The following is a 26,671-nucleotide window of genomic DNA, read 5'->3' on the forward strand; positions in this document are numbered from 1 at the left end:
AAAAACAAAGGAAACATCTGAAATACATCCATGCAGAGGAAGAAAACTATCCAGACATTATCATCATTATCATCAATGGAACAATAATTACATTAACAAGTTTTTTATCAGCAAGAAAAGAGAGAGAAAAATAATTCAAAATGCTGAGGGAAAAACAACTCTAAAGTTAAACATTCCAAACCCAGCAAGACTATAATTCAGGCAGGCAAAATAAAGATAAGTTTATTTTTTTTCCTAAAGATTGAGAAATTTTCATTCTTTAACACTTACTCAAAGAACTCTGAAGCACATTCTTCAAAGTAAAGGAAATTTAACAAGAAGGAAACAATGAGATGCAAGATGAAACAGTGTGCAAAACATTACTAAAGAAATTAGTATAGTTCCAGTCCAAGATGGTGACATAGGGGCCTTCTAAGCTCACTTCCTCACATGGATATGTCAAATCTATAGCTAAACATGGAACAATTTCTTCTGAAAGAAATCTAGAAACTAGCTGAGAAACTCCTACACATCAGGCAAATGAGAAAATGCATATATCACCCACACAGAAATGAGTAGGAAAGGCTAAGTCACACACCCCACCCTGGTATAGCACCAAACAACCAAGGGGAATTCCCAATTCCCAGCTTCTCCCTGAGGAGCAAAAGGTTTGTACTCCCACCAGGAGCCCAAATTCTAAGACTCCCACCTGAGGGAGAGAATCCCAAAACACCTAGCACCAAAGGCCAGCAAAGCTTGCTTCCATGAGACCCACAAGATTATAGCAACCAAAGAAACAGTTCCTTGTGGGTTCACAAGGACTCTCCAGAGCTATCACCCCCAGGGCTCAGTGCAGAACAACAAGGGGAAAAAAACACCCATTTCCCAGTATACCCCTGAAAAAGGCATATTTGCATACTTAAAATTTTCTGCCTGATGGTAAGTCCTCTAATTTAGCACAACTCTAGAAGCTGACTGCAATCTTTCCCAGAGACTCCCCAGAGCCAGCAGATACCACCTCTAACCTCTCCCTCAAGCCCACTCCAAATTGCCAGTATCTCCATCAGAAGAGTTTGTATACACATCTGTCCCACCTTTCGTGGGGCAGAGAGGGAACAGTCAAAAAGAGACCATCTCCCAGTTTCTCCCTGGAAGGTATCTGATGACCTACTTTCCCAGCTGTTTCCCAAGGAACTGGTTTCCTATCAACCTACATCTAGTTTTCTATCCTCCTTTTTGAGACACTGACAGGTCTTGGCACATCTTCAACTACAGAGAGCTACTAACAACAAAAAAGTCAGTTTGGACAATCACAAGAGTTTGAGACACAAGCAAGAGCTTGGCATGGGCTGAACAATAAGGTTCATCTCCTACACAAGACCACTCTATCAAGACTAGGAGAGCTGGCTGTTTTAAGTAATGTGAAGAAACTAACACAGAAAGTCAAGGAAAATGAAGAAACAAAGGAATATGTCCCAAACAAAAGAATAAGCTAAAATTCCAGAAACAGATCTTAATAAAATGGAAATAAGAGATTTACATGATAAAGTGTTCAAAATAATAGTCATAAAGACACTCATCAAGGTCAGGAGATCAATGCATGAAAAAGTGAGAACTTCAATAAAGAGACAGAAAATATAAGTACCAAATAGAAATCACAGAGTTAAAGAATAACTGCACTAAAAAAATTCAATAAAGGAGTTCAACAGCACCCAATATCAAGTGAAAGAAAGGATCAGTGAACTTGAAGGCAGGGTAATGGAATTCATTCAATCAGCAGAGCAAAAAGAAAAATGAATGAAAAAAAATAACTTAATGGACTTGACACCATAAAGCAAATCAATTACACATTATAGGGGTCCCAAAAGAAGGAGAGAGAGAAAGGGACAAAAAGTTCATTAAAAAAAAATAATGGCCAAAAATGCCCTTAACCCAGGGAAAGAAATAGACATCCAGATCCAGGAAGTTCAAAATTTCCCAAGGAGATCCACACAGAGATACATTATAATTAAATATTGTAATTTTAATCAAAAGTTAAAGACTCGATGATGGGTGATGCCTTAGAGGGCCAGGACAGGGAGGGTGGGAGGGAGTCGTGGGAGGGAGAGGATATGAAGATATATGTATAAATACAGCTGATTCACTTTGATGTACCTCAAAAACTGGTACAAGGGTGTAAAGCAATTATATTCCAATAAAGAGCTTAAAAAAAGATAAAGTGTACAGCTCAAAAAATAAAAAAAATTTAAAAAAAAAGTTAAAGACAAGGAGAGAATTTTAAAAGTATCAAGAGGAAAATAACTAAAATACAAGAGAAGCTCCATAAGAGTATTAGCAGATTTTTCAGCAGAAATTTTGCAGACCAGGAGGGAGTGCATGATATATTCAAAGCAATGAAAGAAAAGAACTGCCAACAAAGAATACTACAGCTGGCAAAGCTGTCCTTAAGAAGTGAAAGAAAGATAATCTTTCCTAGATAAACAAAAGCTGAGGGAGTACATCACCAATAGACCTGCCTTACAAAAAGTACTGAAAAGAGTTCTTCCAGTAGAAATGAAAGGAAACTAAATAACAAAATGAAAGCACAAAACACACTGGTTATGGTAAATATTTAGACAAATACAAAATACTCTGATATAATAAGGGTACAAAATCACTTTTAACTCTAGCGTAAAAGCTAAAAGATAAAAAATATTAAGAATAACTATAACTACAATAAATAGTGAAAGGATACACAAAATTTAAAATGTATATAAATTGTGATATCAATAACATGGGGGAGACAAAAGTACAGATGCTTCAAGTAAAGTTATTATGAGCTTAACAGACTGTTATAAATATAAGATAACTTATATAAGCCCCATGATAATCACAAAGAAAAAACTTTCAGTAGATATACAAAAGACAAAGGAATCAAAGCATACCACTACAGAAAATCATTAAATCAAAAGGGAAAGCAACAAGAGAGGAGGAAAGGAACAAAATAACTACAAACAGACAGAAAAAATTAACAAATGGCATTAGTAAGTCCTTACATATTAATAATTATATTAAATGTAAATGGATTAAAATTTCCCAATCAAAAGACATAGAGTAGCTGAGTAAATTAAAAAAAAAAAAGAAAGAAAGATCCAACCAGTCTACAAGAGACTCACTTCAGCTTTAAGGACACACATAGGATGAAAGTGAAGGAATGGAAAAAGATGCAAATGGTCATGATAGCTCTACTGATAGAGATAAAATAAACTTCTAAGTCAAAACTGTCACAGGAGAAAAAAGAGGGTCATTGTATAATGATAAAAGTGTCAGTTCATCTGGAAGATATAACAATTACAACTACATATGTACCCAACATCAAAGAACCTAAATACATAAAGTGATATTAACAGAACTGAAGGGAGAAATAGACTGTAATGCTATTATTATACTATTAGTATAGTAGGGGACTCCAATATCCCAATCTCAACAATGGATAGATTGTTGACAGCATGTTAATTTCTACAACTATATCAAACTTATTAAATCCAAACAGAGAAGAAAGATAAACAGGAGTCCTCTTTGTATGTGGACCATCACAAAAAGATATACTTAAGCCAAGAGAGAGAAAAGTAGAGCATTCACTCTTCATGTCAGACAGATAGGAGTGCATTTCTCTGCCATATCAAGCACATGGAGTCAAATTTGAATCCTCTTTTACTGAAGGTTAGTGTTACTGCATTTTATATATTCAGACAAGGGCTTTTGTGAATGCTTTAGGAAAACATGTTTATTGATTATAAATGCATGGTTATCTCTTTTTTTCCATGTCTATATCCATAAGAATACAGTTGATCATCAGGATAAGAAAAGCAGGTATAAAAGACAATGTGTGTCTTAAATAGGATATGGGAGAGAGGGAAGCCTGTAGGAACAGAAATCTTGTACTTCTATATGACTTAGAAATTAAACTCGGATGTGGTCCATCAAAGAAATGGAGATCTTTTTGGAAGGAGGGAAACAAAACTGAGAAAATAAAGTTTCAGAGGAACAAAAATATCCATTAGAAATTTTCAATAAATTTAATAAATCTATGATGTCCTCCACCTCCTACAACTTCTGAATCACAGAGAAGTATACTAAATAAAAGCACTCAGATGCTTGCAACAGTGGAATGCTGAGTTTTACATTATTATTTGATGAAGTAGAATCTAAAATGTTCAAAGAACTTTTGTGCATTTGGATTTTTCATATTTTCTTTTTCATATCTAATTTTATCAATTAGTTGTGTGCTGAGATTTTTTCACATTAAAAGATTTTTACCCCACTGCTGGATGTCACAGGTTGTTGATTGATAAAGAGACATCTTATTGTATGATATTGTTATAAAATGCTTTATACACAATCAATCAAGATCAGGTGGAAGGAAGATAAGGATATTGTGATAGGCAGAATTCTAAAATGATCCTGGTGACCTATGCCCTTGTATAATGCCTGTTCGTGGAACATGGGTAGAACCTGTGAACATGATGAGGTATCATTTCCATGATTATGTTCCTTCATATATGGCAAAAGGGATTTTGCAGGTGTAATTAAATTCCTTAATCAATGATTTTGAGTTAATCAAAGGAGATTACCTAGGGTGAGCCTGAGGCTTTTAAAAGAGAGTGAAGCATTGGAGAGACATGTTGCTGTTGACTTCGAAGACACAGATCCGTGAGATCTACAGCTACAAGGAAATAACTTCTGCTAGCAAGGACATGAGGTTCAAATGAGACCTCAGTATTGGCCAACACCTTGATTTCTGCCTGGTAATGCCTTGAGCAGAGAATACAGCTACGCTGTGCCCAGTCTCTGGCCTACAGAAAGTATGAGATGATAAATGAGTCGTTTTAACTTCCTATGTTTATTATTTGTTGTTTAGTAATAGAAAATTACTACAGATATTCAGGTGTGGATTGTACTTAGACAATGATTTAAAAAGCAACAAAACTTCCTAAGACAGTCCCCAAAATTTTATCATTACTGAACATATGATGATCTAAGGAATTAATGTGATTTTTTAGGTATGCTAATTATATCATTGTTATATTTTGAGTCCTTTCTTGGCCTTTAAGAATAAATAATAAAATATTTACAAATGAAATAACATGTTTGGGATTTTCTTCAAAATAATCCAAGTAGAGAACAAAGTAGGTGGTGCTATAGATGAAACAAAATTGGCCATATATTGTAATTGTTGAAACTACTGATGTGTACATAAGAATTTATTGTATTATTCTTTTGGATTTAATATATGAGAATTTTTTAAAAAAAAACATTTTATTCAGGAAAATATATACCCCATCATAATAAAAGTAAATTTATATTTTCAATTGCAATAAGCTATATCTTTAAAACAACACAATTTGAGAATTGGATGGGACATAGTAAAGATATTAAGAATTTCCCTCATTGTCTTCACTCCACTTCTGTTACTCCTTCCAAGACACAAATGCCTAATCAGCTAGAATATATGTTTATCAATTCTATCTGCTAAATATGAATTAAAATCCTTTCTTTCCACCACTATTATAATTAAACACCTTTCACCCAGTCCTCATGGTTTTTCATTTTAAGAATGAGGAGAAAGATTTATTGGAAGCTCTCTGTATGCATAGGTAGGGTTCATCTATCGGTGAGTTTCACTGTATAGTAGTCAGTCAGGGAAAGTGATTTTTCAGTGGGAGACTCCCAAATGTCAGTATCTAGATAGTTTTTCCCTCTTGGATCAGTCTGTTTTCCTGGAGAGGAGCTCTCCAGCCACCTTTGTACCTAACTCTCAGCATATGAGGAGCTGAGTCAGGGAAAAAAGTAAATGAGGGTTAAATGGACCCACTATCAGGATGTCGGCTTCAATTTATTACACTTGTTATGAGTCTGACACCTTCCCCCTGACTTCAGGTATACCTGAGTCCCTGAATCAGCTGCCTCTAAGTCATGAATTCTCCAAGTCTTAGAGCCAAATAAGATAAATAAAACCAGAGTAACTAGAACAATTCCAGCCACTCCTACCCCTACTTCCAAATACCACCACCAGTATTCTGGAAGTAAAGAGCCAAATAAGGACTTGATAGTGATGTCAGTTGTTGAGACACCCCCAGAAAATAATGGACTCATTATGTCTTGCATCGTCACTCTATCCTCCTCCTTCCTCTCCTGCCTCTTTATTAGTCCCCCATCACATTGGATGTAAACAACGTAAGTACTTTACATTAGAACTAGGAAAGGAGTGAGCAGATAGTCTTTGAAATCAAGTTCTTACAAGTTTGCATAGCAAGCTTTAACTCACCCTCTGGACTCATCCAGAGGATGGTAACTAAGTTGATAAAAAGATCTCGTTACTAAGTCATATTGGTCAATCCAACAAACGCCTTTTTGGCACCCACAATGTGTCTCACGTTGTGTTAAGAGAACAGTTGAATGAACTGTGGAAATTTTCTTAGTTAAAGAGAAATTTAGATGGTGTATGTGACAGCTATCTCAAAGAGTCATCATTCTCAAAGAAAAAGTCGAAGTACTAAATGAGGACTATTTTACATGTGTTAGAGAAGTAGATGTTAATATAAGGTAGGAAAGAACTTTCTAAAGATTAGTACTTTCTGGAAATGGAATGTACTACTTGTGAAACAACAATAGGCTCATCATTGTATGTAGTCAAGACCTGATAAACATACGTGAGGCTGCTGTCAACAGAATTTCTACGTTTGGTACAAGATTGGACTAGGCAACCTCTAAGTTCCCTTCCAACTCAAGGTATGACCCTATAATTCCCCCTGGATTATAACTGAGAACCCAATGCCTAGGTGTTTAGTAACAATCATTTTTTAATTTGTTTTACTTATATATCATTAAATAAAAAGGTAGAAAGATTAAAAACATTATCATCCACATGTATGTCTAAAACAGGTAACTAATGAGAAACTACTGTATAGCACAGAGAACTCTACTCAATGCTCTGTGGTGACCTAAATTGGAAGGAAATCCAAAAAGGATGGGATACATGTATATGTATAGTTGATTCACTTTGCTGTACAGTAGAAACTAACATAAAATTGTAAAGCTACTATACTCCAATAAAAAAATTAAATTAAAAAAATAAAAACAAAACATTATCAGCCATTGTTCCATCACCCAAATACAATAATTGATAACAATATGGTAATTTTTTTTGAAATTTACAGCTTGTTCTGTCTTCTTTTAAAAGTTATGTTATAAGCATCAACTGAAAAATTTTTATCAAAACTTCTTAACATAAAATTATCTGAAATGATAAAAATGTTTTAATTTGTGAAGAGTAATTAACAACATTGCTTATTTTCCAAAATATTTGTTATATTTTCCCCAGCCAATGCAAATGATTTCATTTGGATGGTATTTTCAATGTGCCAATTAGCATTAAAATGTATAGCATTACAGACCAATACCAGTGGGTAAATTGTAAATCTCATCAAATTAGACATGGTCCCTCCCCTAAAAAGCTCATGGCAATTTTTTAAATCCAAATTGGAGAAGTCATGGGAAAGGATTACTCAGTACATAGCTTAATAAACCTATATAAAAGTCTTTAAATTACTGTGGGATGACTTTGTCTTAAAGAAGAGAGAGGGAGCAAAAGATCTACTTTCACTGAGAAGCCGAAATTAAACTTGATTTTTCTTCTCTCCAAAAGTTGGTCTTTAACCTTTGCCTTATAACATATTGCTTTGTGGAGATAGTCATCAATATATTTTATCTGATTATTGTTGTATGGTATAGTATTCTTACTGTCCAATTACGTTAGTAAGTACAAAATAGTAGGGAAGTTTAGAGATTAATTTATTCACTCAAATTTTATTCTGAAGGCATTTATTAGATATCAGCTGAGTCTTAAATCTTGCTAAGTGCTTATTACTCAGTAAAATAAGGCAGAAGAATAAATTAAAAGATGAACTAAATGCAATAAAAGAGATCTATACAAGTCACTTTGTGGTTACCTTCTTAGTATGGGCTTAACTATGCAGGAGAATTTTGTGGAAAAGTGTTACGTAGGAGGTAACTGGTAGAAAAGGGAGGATATTTCTACAGCGGAAACAGCATCTGAGACAAATGGCATTTTCAACAAGAAAAGACATGAGTCTAAATAGTCACTATGAGTGGTTCAGCAAGGTTGAGGCACAATTTGCATGTGTCTTAACCTTAGCAGTTATAATGTGGTGTCTTTTACTTTATTTGCACTGCTCTGCTCCTTTAGCTTGAAGCCTTGAGGTCAAGGACTATGTCATATTCTTCGTGGCCTCAGCAAGAGACACAGTACCTGGTCCATAGTTGGAGACCAATAATTATTGAACAAAGAAATAAATGGGTAAACAAACAAGTGGATAAGTTATCTAAGGCTCATAGATACTAAGTATTGATACTTTCATAGTAATTTCAAAAATATAGTTTTTTCACTCTTACACCATCCTTAATTACATGTGTTTTTATTTTTTTAAAATTTTTATTGCTGTATAAGTGGCATATAACATTGTGTAAGTTTGCAGTGTACATGTTGATTGATGCATTTATGTACTGCAGTATGATTGCCACTATGGCATCAGCTAACACCACTATCACATCCTATAATTGTCATTTCTTTTTCATGGTGAGAACATTTAAGGTCTGGTCTCTTACCAACTCTACAAACTTGTAGTTAGAAGATGAATAAGTTCTGGGGACCTAACGCAGAGCATCGTGATTATAGTCAACAGTCCTGTGTAATATACTTCAAAAATACAGTTTCTTTTTTTAAAAGTTCCCAAATTATTTCAGTTAGCTTGTATTAGGTTATTCACAAAGAGGAAAGTATCAATATGTTGAATTTATTTTGTTTTCATAGGCTTTTTTGGGGGGGGCGGTAATTAATAGCCACTGTATCTACTTTTATCTGGTCTCATTTTCTCCTCAAACCATTGGCAGATGGCTTCCACCCCACTGCCCCACTGAAACTTCTCTGGCAAAGATCACCCGTGACCACTACCTTGGCAAACCTAATGGACCTATTTCAGTCCATATCTTAATTTAGTTTTACTAGATTGAAACTGCTGTATGTGGTTCTCTGTATCTTCTCACTTCTGCCTTCACTCAAGCTGTCTCCCCTGTCTGGAACGTGTATGTGTGTGTGTGTGTGTCTTTCTCTCTCTCTCTCTGACACACACACATACACCCCACCCTTGCTGGTCTCTGACCTAGTGACTTTCTATTCATTCACCCTTAAGTATTAGCATGTGCCACTTCCTCCAGCAGTTCAAGTATTCCTTCTCTGTGCTGCCTGCCTATAGCACACATAGTGTGACGGTATTCTTGTATTTATTACATAGTCTGGTAATTACGTGTTTGTGTTTCTATCCCAACTATATGGAGAACCTTTTGAGGGAATAGATTTATTTTTGTATATTTTTGTGCACCTATCACAGCCCCTGACAGATGAACATGTTAGTGTTCTCATTGCTGGTAAGAATAACCAAAATTTAGGACAGCAAACTGTAGGTCCTGTGACAAATTCATTTTCTTTTAAATAGCATGGATGGTAGTGACAGAGCTTTCCATTTCCACCACCCAACTGAGATTGGAGGCACCATGGCCAAGAAGCAGATTGCTGTGATTGGGGCTGGAATTAGTGGACTGAGTGCCATTAGGTGCTGCTTAGATGAAAATTTGGAGCCCACCTGCTTTGAAAGAAATGATGATATTGGAGGTCTCTGGAAATTTCAAGTAAGTTTGGATTTTGTCGGGTTTTAAGCGGGTAACTTTAAAAAATATCCGTAACAATTTGGATGGTGGTTTCCTCAAATGGAACACACAGTACACCACATTTCTTAAGAATAAATTGATGACCCTAATCTTGGTTGCATTACTCATTGACTGAAGAAATTTGTATATGTATGTTAATTTCAAACTTGGGCATGAAATTTATGAGATTCTATTCTTGATAACTGAGATTCCATGTGGCCATGAGAAATATTAGAAAGGAATGGTAGTTGAGAATTCCTTCAGCTGATCAGTAGGTATTGTGCTAAGGCTGGGTATGTTAGAGATTTTTTTTTTCTGAAATAACATGGGTATAGGGTAACCAGGATGAAGATTTTCTTTCGGGTTTGTACTTTTGTATCATACATAAGCAATTTTTTTAATTTATTTATTTTTGAGGTACACCAGGTTCAATCATCTGTATTTATGGACGTATTCCCTTATTCCCTCCCTGCCTCGACTCCCCCCCACCCTCTCCGTCCCAGTCCTCTAAGGCATTATCCATCCTCGAGTTGAACTCCCTTTGTTATACAGCAACTTCCCACTGGCTATTTTACAGTTGGTAGTATATATATGTCTATGCTACTCTCTCACTTCGTCTTAGCTTCCCCTTCACCCCTGGCCCCCCCAAACCTCAAGGCAACGTTTTTTTATCCCAGGGTCTTGATGGTGTTCTACTATGTTTTCTCCAGAAACTTTAATTGCTTTACCTTTTTTTTGGGGGGGGGGTACACCAAGTTCAATCATCTGTTTTTATACACATATCCCCGTATTCCCTCCCTTCCTTGACTCCCCCCCTCCTCGAGTCCCCCCCACCCTCCCCGATTTGCTTTACCTTTAATATTTAGATCTATGGTCCATTTTTAAATTACTCTTTGTATATGGTGAGATATAGGGGTCAAAGTTCTTTTTGTTTTCTCATACAGATATCCAGTGGCTAGGGCACTACTTATCTTTTATCCCACTAAATTGAAATAGTGTATCTTTTTGTAAATTAGGTGACTGTTTACGTGTGAATTTATTTCTTAACTCTGTTTCACTGGTCCAGTTTTCTATCCCTGTACCACTATCTTAATTACCATATCTGTATAGTAAAGTTTGCTTTTTTGTTCTTCCTCATAAGGATTATCTTATTTTTACAAGAATACTTACATTTCCATATAAATTTTTAAATTACCTTATCAATTTTCACAAAAAAAAATCTACTGGAATATCATTTAGGATTGTATTGAATCTATAGATAAATTTGGGAAGGATTAACATCTTGATACTGAATCATCTCATTCATTAAATGGTTTATGTCTCCGTTTATTTATGACTTTTTAATGTGGAAGTCTTTCGTATCTTTTGTTAGATTATTCCTAGGTATTTGATGTTTTTACTCTAGTAAATGGTACCTGTTACAAAAGTTTCAATTTCCAAATCGCTGCTGGTGTAAAGAACAATTAATCTGTGTCCAACAACTTGATGAACTAATGCTTTATATGTAGATTCTTTTGGATTTTCTATGTACATATTTATAACTTCTGTGCACAAAAACAGCTTTACTTCTTCCTTTCTAATATTTATGACTTTGGGGGTTTTTTGTTGTTGTTGCCTTATTGTGTTAGCTAGAGCCTCTAACACAGTGTTGCCTAAAAACACTGACTGAAAGCATCCTTCTCTTTGTCCCAACCTCAGAGAAAAATTGTTCAATATTTTATCAGTAATCATGTTAGCGAAGAATTTTGTAGATTAAGAAAATTTCCACCTATACATAACTTGTTAAGAAGTCTTAAAAATTATGGGCATATATTGACATATCAAACAATTCTTCTGCACTACCTGAGATCATCATATGCTTTTTCTGTTTATTCTGTTAGTGCAATGCTTTGCATTGTTTCATGTTCAAATGATAAATTAAAGTTTCATTCCTGGAAAAACACCTGCTTGGTAATTTTAGTTTTCTATGTTCGTAGATGAGATTCATAATTTTTGCTGATATTTCTAGCTTGGTAACATAATACAAAAGTTTTCTAATATTTTTGTCTACTTTTATGAAAGATATTGTATTATAATTTTTCCTTCTTATAATGGCTGATCCAGATTTGGTATCAAGATTATTCAACCTCAAAGTTATGAAATAAATTGAGACGTTTTCTTTCCTTTTCTATTTTCTTAAAGAATTTATATGCAGCTGGTATATTTTTCTTCAAGTATTTGGAAGAATTCAACAGTGAAGCTATCTGGGTCTTGAGTCTTCCTCGTAGGAAGGTTTTTAATGACAAGTTCAATTACTTTAACAGATATAAGACTTTCCAATTTTCTTTTTCTCTTCATGTCAGATTGATAAGTATTTTTGTCAAGGAAGTTGTCAGTTTGGGGGGGTATTGTTTATAGTATCCTCTTATAATCATTTTCATTATATGTAGATTCCATAATGGTGTTTCGTTTTTGTTCCTGATATTGATAGCTTATAGTTTCTCTTTTTTTTTCTTGGTCAATCTTCCTAGGGGTTTATTAACTTTATTAATATTCTAAAAGAACAAACTTATAGCCATGTCTTTTTCCTCTACTGTACATCTATGTTGCATTTTATTGATTTCTGCTCATTTCTTTATTATTTTCTTTTTCTTCACTTTTGGGTTTACTTTGCAGTTTATCTAGGTGCTTGATTTGAAGCTTAGAAGATTGATTTGTAATTTTTTCTTATTTAATATATTCATTTAAAGCTATAAATTTTTCTACCATCATTGCATTATATCATTCACAGATTTGATTCACAGTTTTCCCGTTACTAGATAGTTCAAACTGTTCTCCAATATCCCTGTGATGTGACCTTATGTCTCTGACATAAGGGTCATTTAGATGTGCTGCTTAATTTCTAAACAATTGAAGGGTATTGATTTCTGGTTATCTTTCTCTTATTGATTTCTAATTTAATTTCACTGTGGTTGGAGAATATGCTCTGATTTTAATCTTTTGAAATTTGTTTAAAAGACTATTTTAATGGCCACGCACAGGGCCTATATTTGTGTGTCATATGAACTTCAAAAGACTGTATAGTCTAAAGTTGCTGAGTTTATTCGTCTATGTATGGCAATTAAGCTCAATTGTGTTCTTCAATTTTCTATGCCTTTACCATTTTTTGTACTATTGTTCTATCAGTTAGTGTGGTGATTTGGATTCTCCAGCTATTGAGTATGGGTTTGTATATTTCTCCTTTTAATTCTGTTAACCTTTGTATTATATATTTTAAAACTGTGTTACTAGGCAAATTCATGTTTATTTTTTAAAATCTCCTGTAGAATTGACCTTTATATCATTATGATCTCTCCCTCCTTATCTCTATCTTGAAATAATGTCTAATTTGTTTGATATTAATATAGCCACTCTGGTTGCCTTTTGATTAGTGTTTGCATGATATATCCATTCTTTCAGTCTAACTTAGACTCTTGTAAACAGCATGAAAAAAGCTTTTGTGATTATTTTGGTTCTTTGCTTTAATTCAAGTGTTTACATGTAATGAAATATGAATATATTTGAGTTTTAGTTTAATATCTAGCATGTTCCTATTTGTTTTATATCTTTGTTTCTATATTCCTATTTCCTCTTTCTTTTGATATTACTCAAATATTTTTCTATTTTTCTCATACATTAATTACTACATATTTTCTTGCATTATTATTAACGGTTATCCTAAAAATTTCAGTATGCATCCTGACATTTTCTATTTTATGTTTTGTACTTTTACTACTTTCTGAATAAAGCAAAGACTTTCCATTTTCCCCTTCCCATCTTTTGCATTATTATATATTTTACTTCTGAAAAATGCTGTGAACCTCACAAGACATTATTTCTGTTGTTGTTTAACAGTTAATAGGCTTTGTTATCCACATGTTTACTATTTCCAGTGTTTGTCATTCCTCCCTGTGTTTGCACGCTTCCATCTGGTTCATTCCCATTCAAGCTTCAGAACTTTCTTCACATTTCTGGCAGTGCTGGATTTCTGGCAACAAATTCTCTCAGCTTTTGTTTGTCTGAATATGTGTTATTTCACTTATTTTTGAAGTACATTTTCACTGGGTATAGAAGTTGAGGTAAACATATTTTTATTTCAGCATTTTAAATATATTATTCCATTGTTTTTGACTTCCATTATTTCTATTGAGAAGTCAGTCATAAGCCTTATTGTCCATTCAATAAAACTTTTTTTTCCCTAGAAGATATGGAAGTGAGGGAAAAAATATTCATTGAGAAAATAAAAGGCAAAGTGCCACTTCATTATAACTGAGATTATTTTTCTTCTATAAAATATCCTATTTTGGTTTTCATGTTATTGCAAAGTTTATTTTATTAGGAGAGGTTTTTTGTTTGTTTGTTTGTTTGTTTTTTGCTGTAGAAAAATACCTCAGAGAAAATGCCCAGTATCTACAAATCTGTGACCATCAACACTTCCAAAGAGATAATGTGCTTCAGTGACTTCCCTGTACCTGATCATTTTCCTAATTATATGCACAACTCCAAACTCATGAACGACTTCAGGATGTATGTCAAACACTTTGGCCTCCTAAAATACATTCGTTTTAAGGTATGATATAAGTGAAATATTTCATTGTATGTGGGTGGGTGCAGATACGCTCACTTGTACACAAAAAGGAGTCATAGTTGGCATCCTCTAGTATGATCAGAGGAAAAGATCACTAGTGAACTTCCACCCCAGAAAACCATCACTTATAATGAAGCAATGTTTTGAAGAATACACTTGATGTGAGGTTAGAGAGTTTTGCCCATTCTGATGTTACTTTGGTGTGGTGCAGTTTCTTAGCCTTAAATTCAAAATGTTTAAGGACTTATAATATTGGCAGTAGTAATTGAGCCAAATCATATAGAACCAGGGTCATGGAAACAACATAAGGAAGACATTTTCAGATCCATGTAGTTCCCACCATCTATCTACAACCACCACCCTCAACACTAACATAAAAATCCATCCCTATTGTCATGGTGGAGCACGAATTCCTCTCTGAAAAAGTAGAGACCAGGAAAACTGGACAGGCCTGTGCAATAGTATGAAAACTACAAGGAATACCATTTTCTTTCATTTGGAAGTCTTCCTGGAAAGGGGACTGAAGCCACCCCTTATTCTGGTGGCTTCAGTCACTTCCTTGTTTTCTCACAGGTGTCTCAACTATTTCTGTGGAAAACTAGGTTTTTTATGAAATACTCATAATATCTTGAAAATGCACTATTATCAGTCCATTGAAGCTACTATAACAAAATAACACAGATGGAGTAACTTTTAAATGACAGAAACTTATTTCTCACAGTTCTGGAGGCTGGAAAAAGGTCAAGTTTCCAGTATGGTTGGGTGGGGGCTCTTTTCCTGGTTCACAGCCCATGCCTTCTTTCTCTTTACGAGGAAGGGGCTAGGGAGCTCTGTGGGATCTCTTTTAGAAAAGCACTAATTCCATGCATGAGGACTTCACCCTCATGACCTGATCACTTCCCAAAGGCCTCACCCCCCCAACACCATCACATTTGAGGGGTTAGGATTTCAACATATGAATTTTGGGAGACACAACAGTCAGACCAAAGCATACACCCACAGCAGAGTCATGATGGGAGCACCCAGAAGTGGGGCTAAATGAGTATGAATGCCTCAGGTGAGCTGTGTTGTTCAGGCATATGGGGTTCTGAAGAGGAGGAATTAAACCTGAGGGAAGTGCTTGTGTATGCTTTGTGCTTATGCCCTTTGTCTCAGACTAAAGTGCGAAGTGTGAGGAAACGTCCAGATTTTTCCTTCAATGAACAATGGGATGTTGTTGTGGAGGCTAACGGAAAACAGGAGACTTTGGTCTTTGATGGGATTTTGGTCTGCAGTGGACATCACACAGACCCGTACTTACCACTTCAGTCCTTCCCAGGTATGTCATAAGAATCTACTTGGTAAAACGGTACTTGCCAAATAATTTACAAGGCAAAATGATTGTGCATAAATTTTATTGCTATAATTAATGAAATGTCTCTGGCAATATTCAATAATAAACAACTAACTGTCCAACATTTACGTTAACAGGACAATGTAGTAATTTGCAATACAAAAGTAGGTAAAGACAACAATTTCTATTTTTCATTTGCTATGGTTTCTTATAGGTTACAATAAATAACAAAAATTAGCCCATATTTAAATGGTTTTAGTTTCATGTCCATTCATTTGATCTTATCTCTTTCCAGAGGAAAATGGAATTAATAAAATTAAGAGACAAAAGACAAGCAAAACAAGCAAACTCCATAAACATAGAAATTTTCTTCCCTGCAATATAAAAGATTGTATGGGATAAGATCTTAAAGTAGCATTTATTTATTATGGATTTTCACTGGTTAATAAAAACAAACTAGTAGCTTATTGTTCCCTTCTAATTCTTTGTGGTAAATGGTTCCCATTTTAAAGGATACTACTACTTAAACAAAAATAAACAAAAACAAAACAAAGCAAACAAAAATCCTTCCCACTACTAACTAAACCCTCTCCCTTTACTCCTCCATTTTTGCTCCCTTTCCATCAATTGCTATCAAAAGTCAGTCAAGGGACTTCCCTGGTAGCACAGTGGTTAAGAATCCACCTGCCAATGCAGGGGACATGGGTTCGATCCCTGGTCCAGGAGGATCCCACGTGCCGCGAAGCAACTAAGCCCGTGTACCACAACTACTGAGCCTGCAAGCCACAACTACTGAAGCCCACACACCTAGAGCCCGTGCTCTGCAGCAAGAGGAGCCACTGCAATGAGAAGTCTGCACATTGCAGTGAAGAGTAGCCCCCACTCGCCACAACTAGAGAAAGCCCATGTGCAGCAATGAAGACCCAATGCAGTCGAAAGAAAGAAAGAACTAAGTAGTTTAAAAAAAAAGTTAATCAAGAAATATTTGAGAGCTTCCCTGGTGGCTCAGTGGTTAAGAATCTGCCTGCCAGTGCAGGGGACACTGGTTCGAGCACTAGTCTGGGAAGATCCCACATGGCACAGAGCAACTAAGCCCATGTGCCACAACTACTGAGCCCACATGCCACAGTTACTGAAGCCCGCATGCCTAGAGCCCATGCTGTGCAACAAGAGAAGCCTGCGCATCACAAGGAAGAGTAGCCTCCACTCACTGCAACTAGAGAAAGCCCGAGAGCAGCAACAAAGACACAACACAGCCAACAAATAAATAAACACTTTTAAAAAAGGGGGGGACTTCCTAGGTGGCACAGTGGTTAAGAATCTGCCTGCCAATGCAGAGGAAACGGATTTGATCCCTGTTCCAGGAAGATCCCACATGCCTCGGCGCAACTAAGCCCATGGGCCACAACTATTGAACCTGTGCTCTAGAGCCCAGGAGCCACAACCATTGAGCCCATGTGCCACAACTACTGAAGCCCACCCACCTAGAGCCTGTGCTCTACAACAAGAGAAGCTACTGCAATGAGAGTCCGTGCACCACAACGAAGAGTAGCCCCTGCTTGCCTCAACGAGAGAAAGCCCATGTGCAGCAACAAAGACCCAATACAGCCAATAAATAAATTTATTGAAAAAAAGAGAAATATTTGATTTATCAGTACCTTTCTATGATGCCTAAAAAGCCATGATAAGAAACTGTTCAGGGGTTGAGGAAAACTGAAAATAGAAGAGTCCTAGATGGAAATCAAAGAACTTAAACTTGGATTTTGATTGTCCCATTGAATAGCTGAGTTACGTATGGCAAATAACTAACCTTTCTGTGTCTACATACCAACACAGTCACTTGTAAAATGAAAGTATTTGTTCTTCTGAATGTTACAATGCAATATATTCTGAAAATATGACATGAATACAATATAATCTATGGTTTATATTACTGTTACATATTTTTCATCTTCTTTTTGATTCGCTTCCTTCCTGAGAGACACTCCTTATAGAGAGGTATGTGGGATATGTATATTTGGATAGATTTCATTAGGGAGAGACTAAACATGTTTAGGGTGTGACAATCTCTGAGAATGGCAGACTCAGAGTGAGTACTGTTATGAAGTGCTCAGCAGAGCAAGGGAGAGTATGAGGGCATTAGACACCTGGAAGTCAGAGGAGATGTCAAATTGATGGAGAAAGGCCCTATATCTCCTTAAAGAGTAATGAAACATAACAGAACAACAACACTCAGCTTCCTGCTTCATCATTTTGCTTAAGACTACATGGGACAATGTAACAATGAATAAAATTATATCACAGTGAAATTGTTGTGAAACTTTCATTTTGGGCAGGTCTAAGACAGATCTACCTTTTATTACATTACACGGTCACTAGTCTTTATCACAGCTACTATGAGAATCTAATCTAGTCTAATCACAGGTACTGATTCTGAGTTTACTCCTTCTTTCCTTGAGTTCTGTGAGATATAAACCTAAAATTTCAAGGCAAATGTTGATGTTCAATTTACTGACCCCAACTCAGCATCTTGCTCTTTCAAATTATGCAGAACACAACTTTCTTCTTTGTGTTGAATTATAATGAGAAATTCTCTTCTTCCACCACAGGCATTGAGAAGTTTGAAGGCTGTTATTTCCAGAGTCGGGAGTATAAAAGTCCTGAGGATTTTTCAGGAAAGAGAATTATAGTAGTTGGCATTGGGAATTCTGGAGTGGATATCGCAGTGGAGCTCAGTCATGTAGCAAAACAGGTCTGTTTGTTAGCAAACCACAGCTTTCACTAATAGAAGCCTCTGCATGTATGGGTGCCATCCAGAATGTAGGTTCGGTTTATGAGGAACAAAAATAAGAAAGTGAAATCCATGGTCTCTGGCCTCCAGATGTTTAAATTCATGGGAAGCAGACGATAAATGAAAAATAAATATCTCATATTCATAATGGAGAACACATGTAAACAAATGATCATTAACTGAGCTAAAGAGGTAAAACATTAGCATAAATAAAACAAAATGTTTAATTAATCTAACTTTTCTTAATACCATAGCAGCACCTGGGTCCTGAAACAGATTCCAAATAGTGGTAAAGACAAGAAACTGGGAGTCCATCTGGGTTCAGTAGATTTTGGTGGTAGAACTAAAGATCAGTAAAAAGGAAAATCAGTGAAGATGATAAATATATGATTCTCTTTACCTAGGAGTATTGAAGCTACAGTGATGGAGGAAGATAGGAGGAAACAATAAATTCTATTTTAGGCATATTTCATTTCATACGAAAGCAAGTTATCCAACAACTTCATTTATGATTGATCGGTGTTCTTTCTCCCATCAACAAATTAATAATACTCTGAATTTAGAAGAAAATGAGATAAATTTTGAATTCAGGATATTAACCTTAATTAATAATTAAAACTTAATTAATAGAAAGCCCAACCTCTTAGGATATTCACATATCTTGATTATGTTTACATATTTATCTTTATTTTCATTTATCTTAAGTTTTAGGAGAAAGTATTACTAAGCTACTTGCTAAAGGTATAGTTAAAGGTTATCAAATAAGCATTTCAAGAGGTAAATGCTTGGTCACTAGTGCCCATCTAATTTATCTTCTAATTCATAGATTTGATCAACAGGAATTGAGATTCAACATGATCACCTCAAGGTTGCAAAAGCACCAAAATCAAACAAATAATTCAATATATTTTCTAATTACATCAGAATGTAGAAAAGCTTACAAATATATTACAGAAAGATTTGAAAGTAATTCTGGTTACTTTCCATTAAGCAGAACACTAGTCCTGAATAATCTGATTAAAGTTTTTAATGTACACTTTTGTTTTGATGTAAACTATATCATAGAATTTTGTAGTAGTTCAGATTATAATTCACTTGCTTCCAAATTCAAACTCTTATTTATATTTGAAGCTCAGCTATATCAATATTTAAGGATTTTTTAATAGTAATTCAGAAACATACAGACTAATGAATGAAATTTTCTGTTTTTCACTCAGAAATTTAATATCATAGAGCAGCCTTTTTCTGGAACTCAGTAGACAACTCTGGTAAAGTACTGAATGGTGACCATTGAATAGTCCTTTACCTCTTAATTCTCAGTAACCAAGATCCAAAGACTGGGTAATGGGTAGAATATGAATAAAAAGCACCTTATGTAAAATGGTCTCTTCTTCTCTGGCTTGCTTTCTGTCTCCCTTAGGTATTCCTCAGTACTCGACGAGGAGCATGGATTTTACACCATGTCTGGGAAAATGTGTATCCCATGGACAGCTCATTATTCACTAGGTTCAATCATTTTCTCCAGAAAATTGCAACTACAGCAATAGTAAATAACCACTTAGAGAAGATACTGAACTCCAGATTCAGTCATGCACACTATGGCCTGCAGCCTCAGCACAGGTGATAACCAAAATGTCTTAATTAGTATAATTGTGTGTATGTGTAAATGTGATTTTGCCTTAAAGATAATTCGACTTTTGGCAATAAACATTGATTGTGGTTAATTAATTTCATACACTTGTTAATATAAGCACATATTATAACACATATAATATATATTATTGCACATAAATGTTGAGTTTGTTTCCTAATGGCATTTATTCACTCTCATTAATTCAGCAATCAGTTCATATTCAATCGCTATGTGCCAAACACAAAAATAAATAATACATCGCTCTTCCTTTCAACCAGGCTTTAAGTCTAGAGGAGAGAGATAGACCTGAAAACAGGTTAAAGCAAGGAAGTATGATTGGTGCTACAACAGATGTCAGAGTAGGGTACAGTAAGGCTCAAAGTAAGAAGTAGATAGGTTTTCTGAGATTGGGGTGCAAATGTCAGGAAAGACCACACAGAACGGAGATCTAAGGATCTCTTCCTCAGAGCACCCCTATGACTCCAGGTCTATCCCATGGAGTTGTTTTTCTTATATGACTACTTAGTTATCTCTAAAGGCGGTCCTGGAAAAAATTCCTGAAATGTTTTAGCAAATGAGACAAAAGAATGTGGTGAATATTGATTCATTCATTAAAAATATTTAATGAGCATCTACTATGCTCCAAGGTAAGAACCAGAGATCATCAGATCCTGGGCAAAACTTGGTGTGGAACTCTTTGGTGAAAGTCTACATCAGCCCTTCAGGAAGAATGCCTTGCCCTAGCACTGATGAGGGTAAGAAAAAGATGAATTAGTAGACTGAGTCCTTCCTGAAGACAGGCAAGTCCCCAGAGTGGAGGACAAAAGGTTTTATCCAGGTACCTCAACCGAGAGAAAGGCTGCTTGTTTGTTTCTTCATCTTTGGCCCACAGAGGTGGTCCTCTTACTTTTTTTACCACCTGCAGAATAGCTACCACAAGGGGTACTCTAATAACCAGAACTTAGTCCCAATAAGTTGTCAAAGAAAAATACTATCCCATATAATGAAGTCAGCATCCAAAGAGAGAAAGAGGAGTCAGAAAATCAGAACACAGGCCTAAGAAAAAAAAAAAGAAAGAAAAGTCAATTTGCATAAAAATGTGAAGAGATCTTAAGGAGATTGAAGTATGGCACAAAATAGTCTTTTAAGCTTAAAAATATCATTTCTGAACTAAAGATGACAGCAGATAGATTAAAGCAAAGAATGGTACTGGATAGGTTAAGAGAAGTGAGAATAGATGGAGGAGACAAGGTATTTAAATAAATCTTAGGAACTTTTCAGATTTAAAGAGATCACTGAATCCAGGATGGATTATTGAAAACACACACATACACACTATCAGGTGAATTCCATGAATATGCTTCCAACCAGAAAGAACAAGTTATCTACAAAGGGAAAATAATTAGATTTCCATTAGTCTTTACATTTGAAACACTGGAACCTAGAATACAGTGGAATATAATCTACAGATTCCGAGGAAAAATGTCTTTACCTTAAGAATCCTAAATCCTGACAAGATCTGAGTCATCTGTAATAAGTAAAGAAAATTACTTGAGCGTATATCCTCAACAGATAAATCAGAACAGATAACTTCAACATGGAAGAAAATGAAAAAAGAGAGAAAAGATAGTGAGTAATCTATCTATAATTAAACCCAAATAGATAAAGATGAACCAGTCGGGACTGTGTAGTATAACTACTAAATTAAAGGTTTTTTTTAGAAAGGGTCCCTAGCAAAGTGAAATTCTAATAAATGTGCCAAACTGTCTCAACAAAATCAAGGAGGGAAGAGGAAAGAAAAGAAAGCAGATGAATAACATGGCTGGAGCTGCACTTCAGAAAATTAATCCATCTGGTCATAATAAAAACCAAAGGCCAAAGATTCCACTTAATTGTTATGAATTTCCATGTTTATCTTAGAGACAAATCTATTTTTCATTATCTGTTACATTTTTTCTAATCATATCACTTTTCCATTGATTTAACTTCTGATGGTTTTTAAAAATACAAGTGTCATAAATTTTCAATACTCATATATGTCCATTTTGCTGTTCTAATTTCTGTTTTAAAGCTGGTTAAGAAGGTCTCCTCTGCCCCAGGATTGTAAAAGGAGTTTCCAAGATTTACTTGCAATATTCTTACTTTTTAGGTTTTTTTATTCTTAGGTCTTTTACCAATTTAGAATTTATTTTCAACATGGTACCTGTAAGATCAGAGTCTAATTTTATTTGTATGCTTATAAAACTCTCCCTTTACCCTCAGATTAAGTTCAAATCCTGCATTTTTATTCTCCACTCCTCCTCTTCAAGTTGCTTAAGCCAAATTTAACTTCACGCATTTTTTTTTTTATATGTACTTGGCTTTTCTATATCTGTATCTCCATTCACTTCTTTCCCCCTACCCCATTTTCAGTTCAGATCCTCTCTCTCTGTAACCAATTCTCCTGGTTATTTATTAAGTTACTCCTTCTTCCTTGCAATAGATGACTGTTTGGACAGGGCGGTCATTTGACCCAGTTTTCCCCAAGAATAGTAAGGGTAAGACCCCTGAATGGACTTTCTGGGAAGGCTAATGTTTGCCTAGAAAAAGACTCACACTCCACCAACATAAATCTTCGCCCTTCCCCCTTCCCCTTCTCCTGTCTTGAGCATGGATTCAATACCTGGAGGTAGAATTATTGAAGACACCAGTTTAGTCATTAACAAATATTTGAATGAGTACTTGTGTCAGGTGCCTTTTTTATAACAAATGTCTTTATAATAAATGTTTATAAATCTAACTTGGACATTGATTTTGCCTACAAATGATAATAATTTGGTAGGAAGTGAGGTGGAGGGAAGGCTAATGATGGTGAATGACTGTGCTTTTGAAACTGGGATCCATTGAAATATATCATTTTCCCCTCAATTCTAAGTAGTTCAAAATATTTTAATACTAAAAACAATGTTATGGCATAGAATGCAAATTACATAAATTTTCAAAATAAAATATAAGTATACAAAAACGGTAGAGCTGAGGTAAGCACTAAAGCCCTCAGGGTACAAAATTACCCTCCTCTTCTATTAGAGGCAAAAAATTGGATAATCTCAGTTTTGGGGGGAAAGTGCAAATTGTTGGCTTCAATCCCTTCTCATATGCATTACTTTCTTTTTGTATATTTGTTTACTTTTGTGTTTTTTTTTTACATAGACCTTTAAGTCAGCATGCAACTGTCAGTGATGGCCTGCCAAACCACATAATTTCTGGAAGAGTCCAAGTGAAACCCAACATGAAGGAGTTCATGGAAACAGATGCCATTTTTGATGACGGCAGCATAGAGGAGAATATTGATGTGGTCATCTTTGCTACAGGATACAGTTTTTCTTTTCCTTTCCTTGATGGTTTGATCAATGTCACTAATGATAAAGTGTCCCTGTATAAATTTATGTTCCCTCCTGACCTGGAGAAGCCAACACTGGCTGTCATCGGCCTTATCCAGCCATTCGGCATCGTCCTACCTATTGTAGAACTCCAGTCTCGTTGGGCTACACGAGTGTTCAAAGGTATGTCAGTAAATACTGGAGAAATTCCTAATATTTCAGGAAAAGTTAATCACCAGTTTCTTCTTGCCACTAGTTCTCTCCTTTCAACACTTAGAACTCTGACAGACTCTGTATCGTCTCTTCTAGGCCTAAGCCAGTTACCTTCAGTGAAGAATATGATGGCAGATATTGCCCAGAAGGAAAGTGCTATGGAAAAACGGTAAATAAATAACTAGTAACAGCTAGCTGGGAACCATCATAGGGATGGTGGAATTCCTAATCTGGGATCAAAATCCATGCTTCATCTCACTCAATTATGTGGGGTTTTTTCCTCCATAGTAATTATACAATACAAAACCAAGTATGAATCTTAGTCCCCTAACTCAGTTATGCAACAAATAATCATTTTTATTCTCAATTAAATCATATTAAATCTGAATTTCAGTCTTTAACCTCAGTCATTACCAATTATTTCTTCCAGGGTCTCATCAGAATCCAAGAAACTTATGTGATTCCCCAAAACATGGGCATAGTCCCTGATTTTCACCACATCACATCACATTGCTTACTGGCAGTCTCATTGCCTAGGTCTAAAGTACTCAAAGTCTGGGGGCTTTTGACTTTCCTGTCATGATCAGGGTGAAGGGAGCTTTGCTAAGGGTGAAGTCTCCAGCTGAGATGGGCTCAGAGTCCAATCTCCCCAGGAACCCAACACAGTTATTCCCTCTGAAATCTTGCCATGGGTTCCTAGACAATTTCACACCACTCATCTATTTCAGGCACCATGTGAAATCTCTCCCTCTCCTCTCTTGTTGCCTTCAAAGATGTTACATTTTCTTCCTGAGCCTAGAATTTAAGCAAACAAAAGCTAGGAATGGAAATATTTTAAAAGGAAGCTATTTCTTTGACCATGTAACAAAAAAAATGTGAAAGACAAGGAAATACAAAAGGCTTGACTACTTTGATAGAATGGTGGAGAAGAGTAATACAGATAGAAAAAATACAAATTAATATCTTAATTACCTTGCCACATCATTTTAGGATTTTAAAGTCTGTAATGTGTATGCATATGTGTCCATATAAAGAAACAAAATTCATTTTCATTAACCCACTCCACTTTATATTCAGTTTTACAAAAGTTACAACACAAAGAAAACCATTAGTTGAGGTATTCAAGTACCATTCTCATCGATATTTGAAAGAAGAGGTGAAATGTCTCTAATTCATTCATTGAAATATCTATTTTGTGCGTATTACAACAGGAGTATTGCTAAGCATTTCCAACATGACAATAGAGAGTGGTGTAAAATGGTGACATTTTTGTTTCTTCTTATATAACAATACCTAGAACAAGCCTCTGTTCTCACATGTGAAGGCTACAAACATTATGTTATGGTGAAGGTCCCATACCATGGAACAAATGTGCAGTTCATGCAAGAGAGGTACCAACTCTCACACATATCTAAAATGACACTTTGTGTGTTCTTGCATAGGCAATACACTGTACCCTTGCCCCATATTGTACAGGTGTGCACAGGGCCACTGTAATTCCATAAAACACATTTGGAATGAAGAAGGGCACTCCTTCCTCAAGACGCTTTACTTCTAGATGTGAGAGGCAAACTGTCATAATGAAAATCAAACCTGCAACATGACGGGGATTCTAGTGTTTTACAGTCCTTGGATATGCATCATATTGAACCTCTGGATCAAGGCAGAGCCACACAGACAGCTGCCATTTCCCAGCAATGTTGCAGTTGCTGTGCTCCACGAAGCAGCTACACCCACTGCAACACTACCCCACTGCAGCCACCAAGTGCCTGGTTGACTATCCATCCCCTGGTTGATTGCACACACACGGGGGGCTATAAGTTGAGTTTTCCATCCTACCTACACAACACACAGGAAAGTACTTAACAGGATTGCAATCCTTCATTTACAAAATCAATATCTTAGAGGATAGGGATCACTGCCAAAACCAATTTGCAGCTTAGTCACCCTGGTGCAGTCAAAAATGAAGGGACAAAAGCATGGAAACTTGGGTTCTGTGAACACTCTGCTGTTCAATGACCGAGGGGAACAGGGTTTGTCACTTAGTTTTCTAGTTCTCAGTTTTTCCATCTCTCAGGTGAGTAGAAGTAAATTGCGAGCTTTGAGATGATGAAAAGCTCTGTCCTCCCACTTGTTTCAGGTATGTGAAGACACCCCGCCACACCATCCAAGTGGATCACATTGAGTACATGGATGAGATTGCCGCCCTGGTGGGCGTGAAGCCAAACCTGTTATTCCTCTTTCTCTCAGATCTAAAGCTGGCCATGGAGGTTTTCTTTGGTCCATGCACACCGTACCAGTACCGCCTGCATGGGCCAGGGAAGTGGGCTGGGGCCCGGAAAGCCATCCTGACTCAGAGAGAGCAGACCATCAAGCCCCTGAGGACTCGGATTACTAGTGAGGACAGCCACTCATCCTCACCACTCTCTTGGATAAAGATAGCACCTGTTGGCCTTGCATTTCTGGCTGCTGGCTTAGCATACTTTAGATATATTCATCATGGTAAACGGAAATAAACGAATGAAAATTGAGTAGAAAAAACATGTTTCTACTCTTCTTGGATCATTATGTTTAAGTCAGTAACACATGTACAATAGTATTTAGTATTACCATAACTGCTATAGAAAATATTATCTAGATATACTTTACAAATAGATTTATTTCTTAAAAATAGGTATACATCATACTTCTAGAAGCAATATGAATGCCCAAGGAAAGCTTATCATTAAAAGGAACCCTATTTAAGCCTTAAGAATGTTTTGCAACATAAAGTGTACCTAAATTGGTTTCACAAAACTCAATTCTCTTTTAGGAATTTATAAATAAGATTTCACTGTATTGTTTTATTTTTAATGTTATTCTCTTCTTCCTTCCAAATAAATTCTATCACATTCTAATTGAGAATGAAAGATGAAACTTTTATTAAGCTCTTTTTTATGCTTATGTTTACAGCATAGAAACTAAAAGTCACAAGCAAAAATATTTAAGGCTT

General features: G+C 35.7%; 1 protein-coding gene across 1 annotated transcript; it reads left to right on the plus strand.

Annotated features, from left to right (window-relative positions):
• The first annotated feature begins 9,591 nt into the window (after window positions 1-9,591).
• On the plus strand, window positions 9,592-26,195 carry LOC130849613 (flavin-containing monooxygenase 5-like). Its single transcript, XM_057728607.1, has 8 exons — window positions 9,592-9,726; window positions 14,144-14,332; window positions 15,506-15,668; window positions 18,293-18,435; window positions 19,895-20,094; window positions 23,297-23,649; window positions 23,776-23,848; window positions 25,820-26,195. The coding sequence occupies exons 1-8, from the start codon at window positions 9,592-9,594 to the stop codon at window positions 26,193-26,195; spliced, it is 1,632 nt and encodes a 543-aa protein (XP_057584590.1).
• The last annotated feature ends 476 nt before the right edge of the window (window positions 26,196-26,671 follow it).

Source organism: Hippopotamus amphibius, chromosome 3 (assembly GCF_030028045.1).
Source record: "Hippopotamus amphibius kiboko isolate mHipAmp2 chromosome 3, mHipAmp2.hap2, whole genome shotgun sequence".
NCBI classification, from domain to species: domain Eukaryota; kingdom Metazoa; phylum Chordata; class Mammalia; order Artiodactyla; family Hippopotamidae; genus Hippopotamus; species Hippopotamus amphibius.

Bases quoted from the DNA above. Each gene is read 5' to 3' on its own strand.
- LOC130849613 (XM_057728607.1), top strand. From the start codon at position 9,592: ATGGCCAAGAAGCAGATTGCTGTGATTGGGGCTGGAATTAGTGGACTG. The intron at 15,669-18,292 runs GTATGTCATAAG...CTTCCACCACAG, and splicing joins ACCACTTCAGTCCTTCCCAG to GCATTGAGAAGTTTGAAGGC. The intron at 23,849-25,819 runs GTAAATAAATAA...CACTTGTTTCAG, and splicing joins GAAAGTGCTATGGAAAAACG to GTATGTGAAGACACCCCGCC.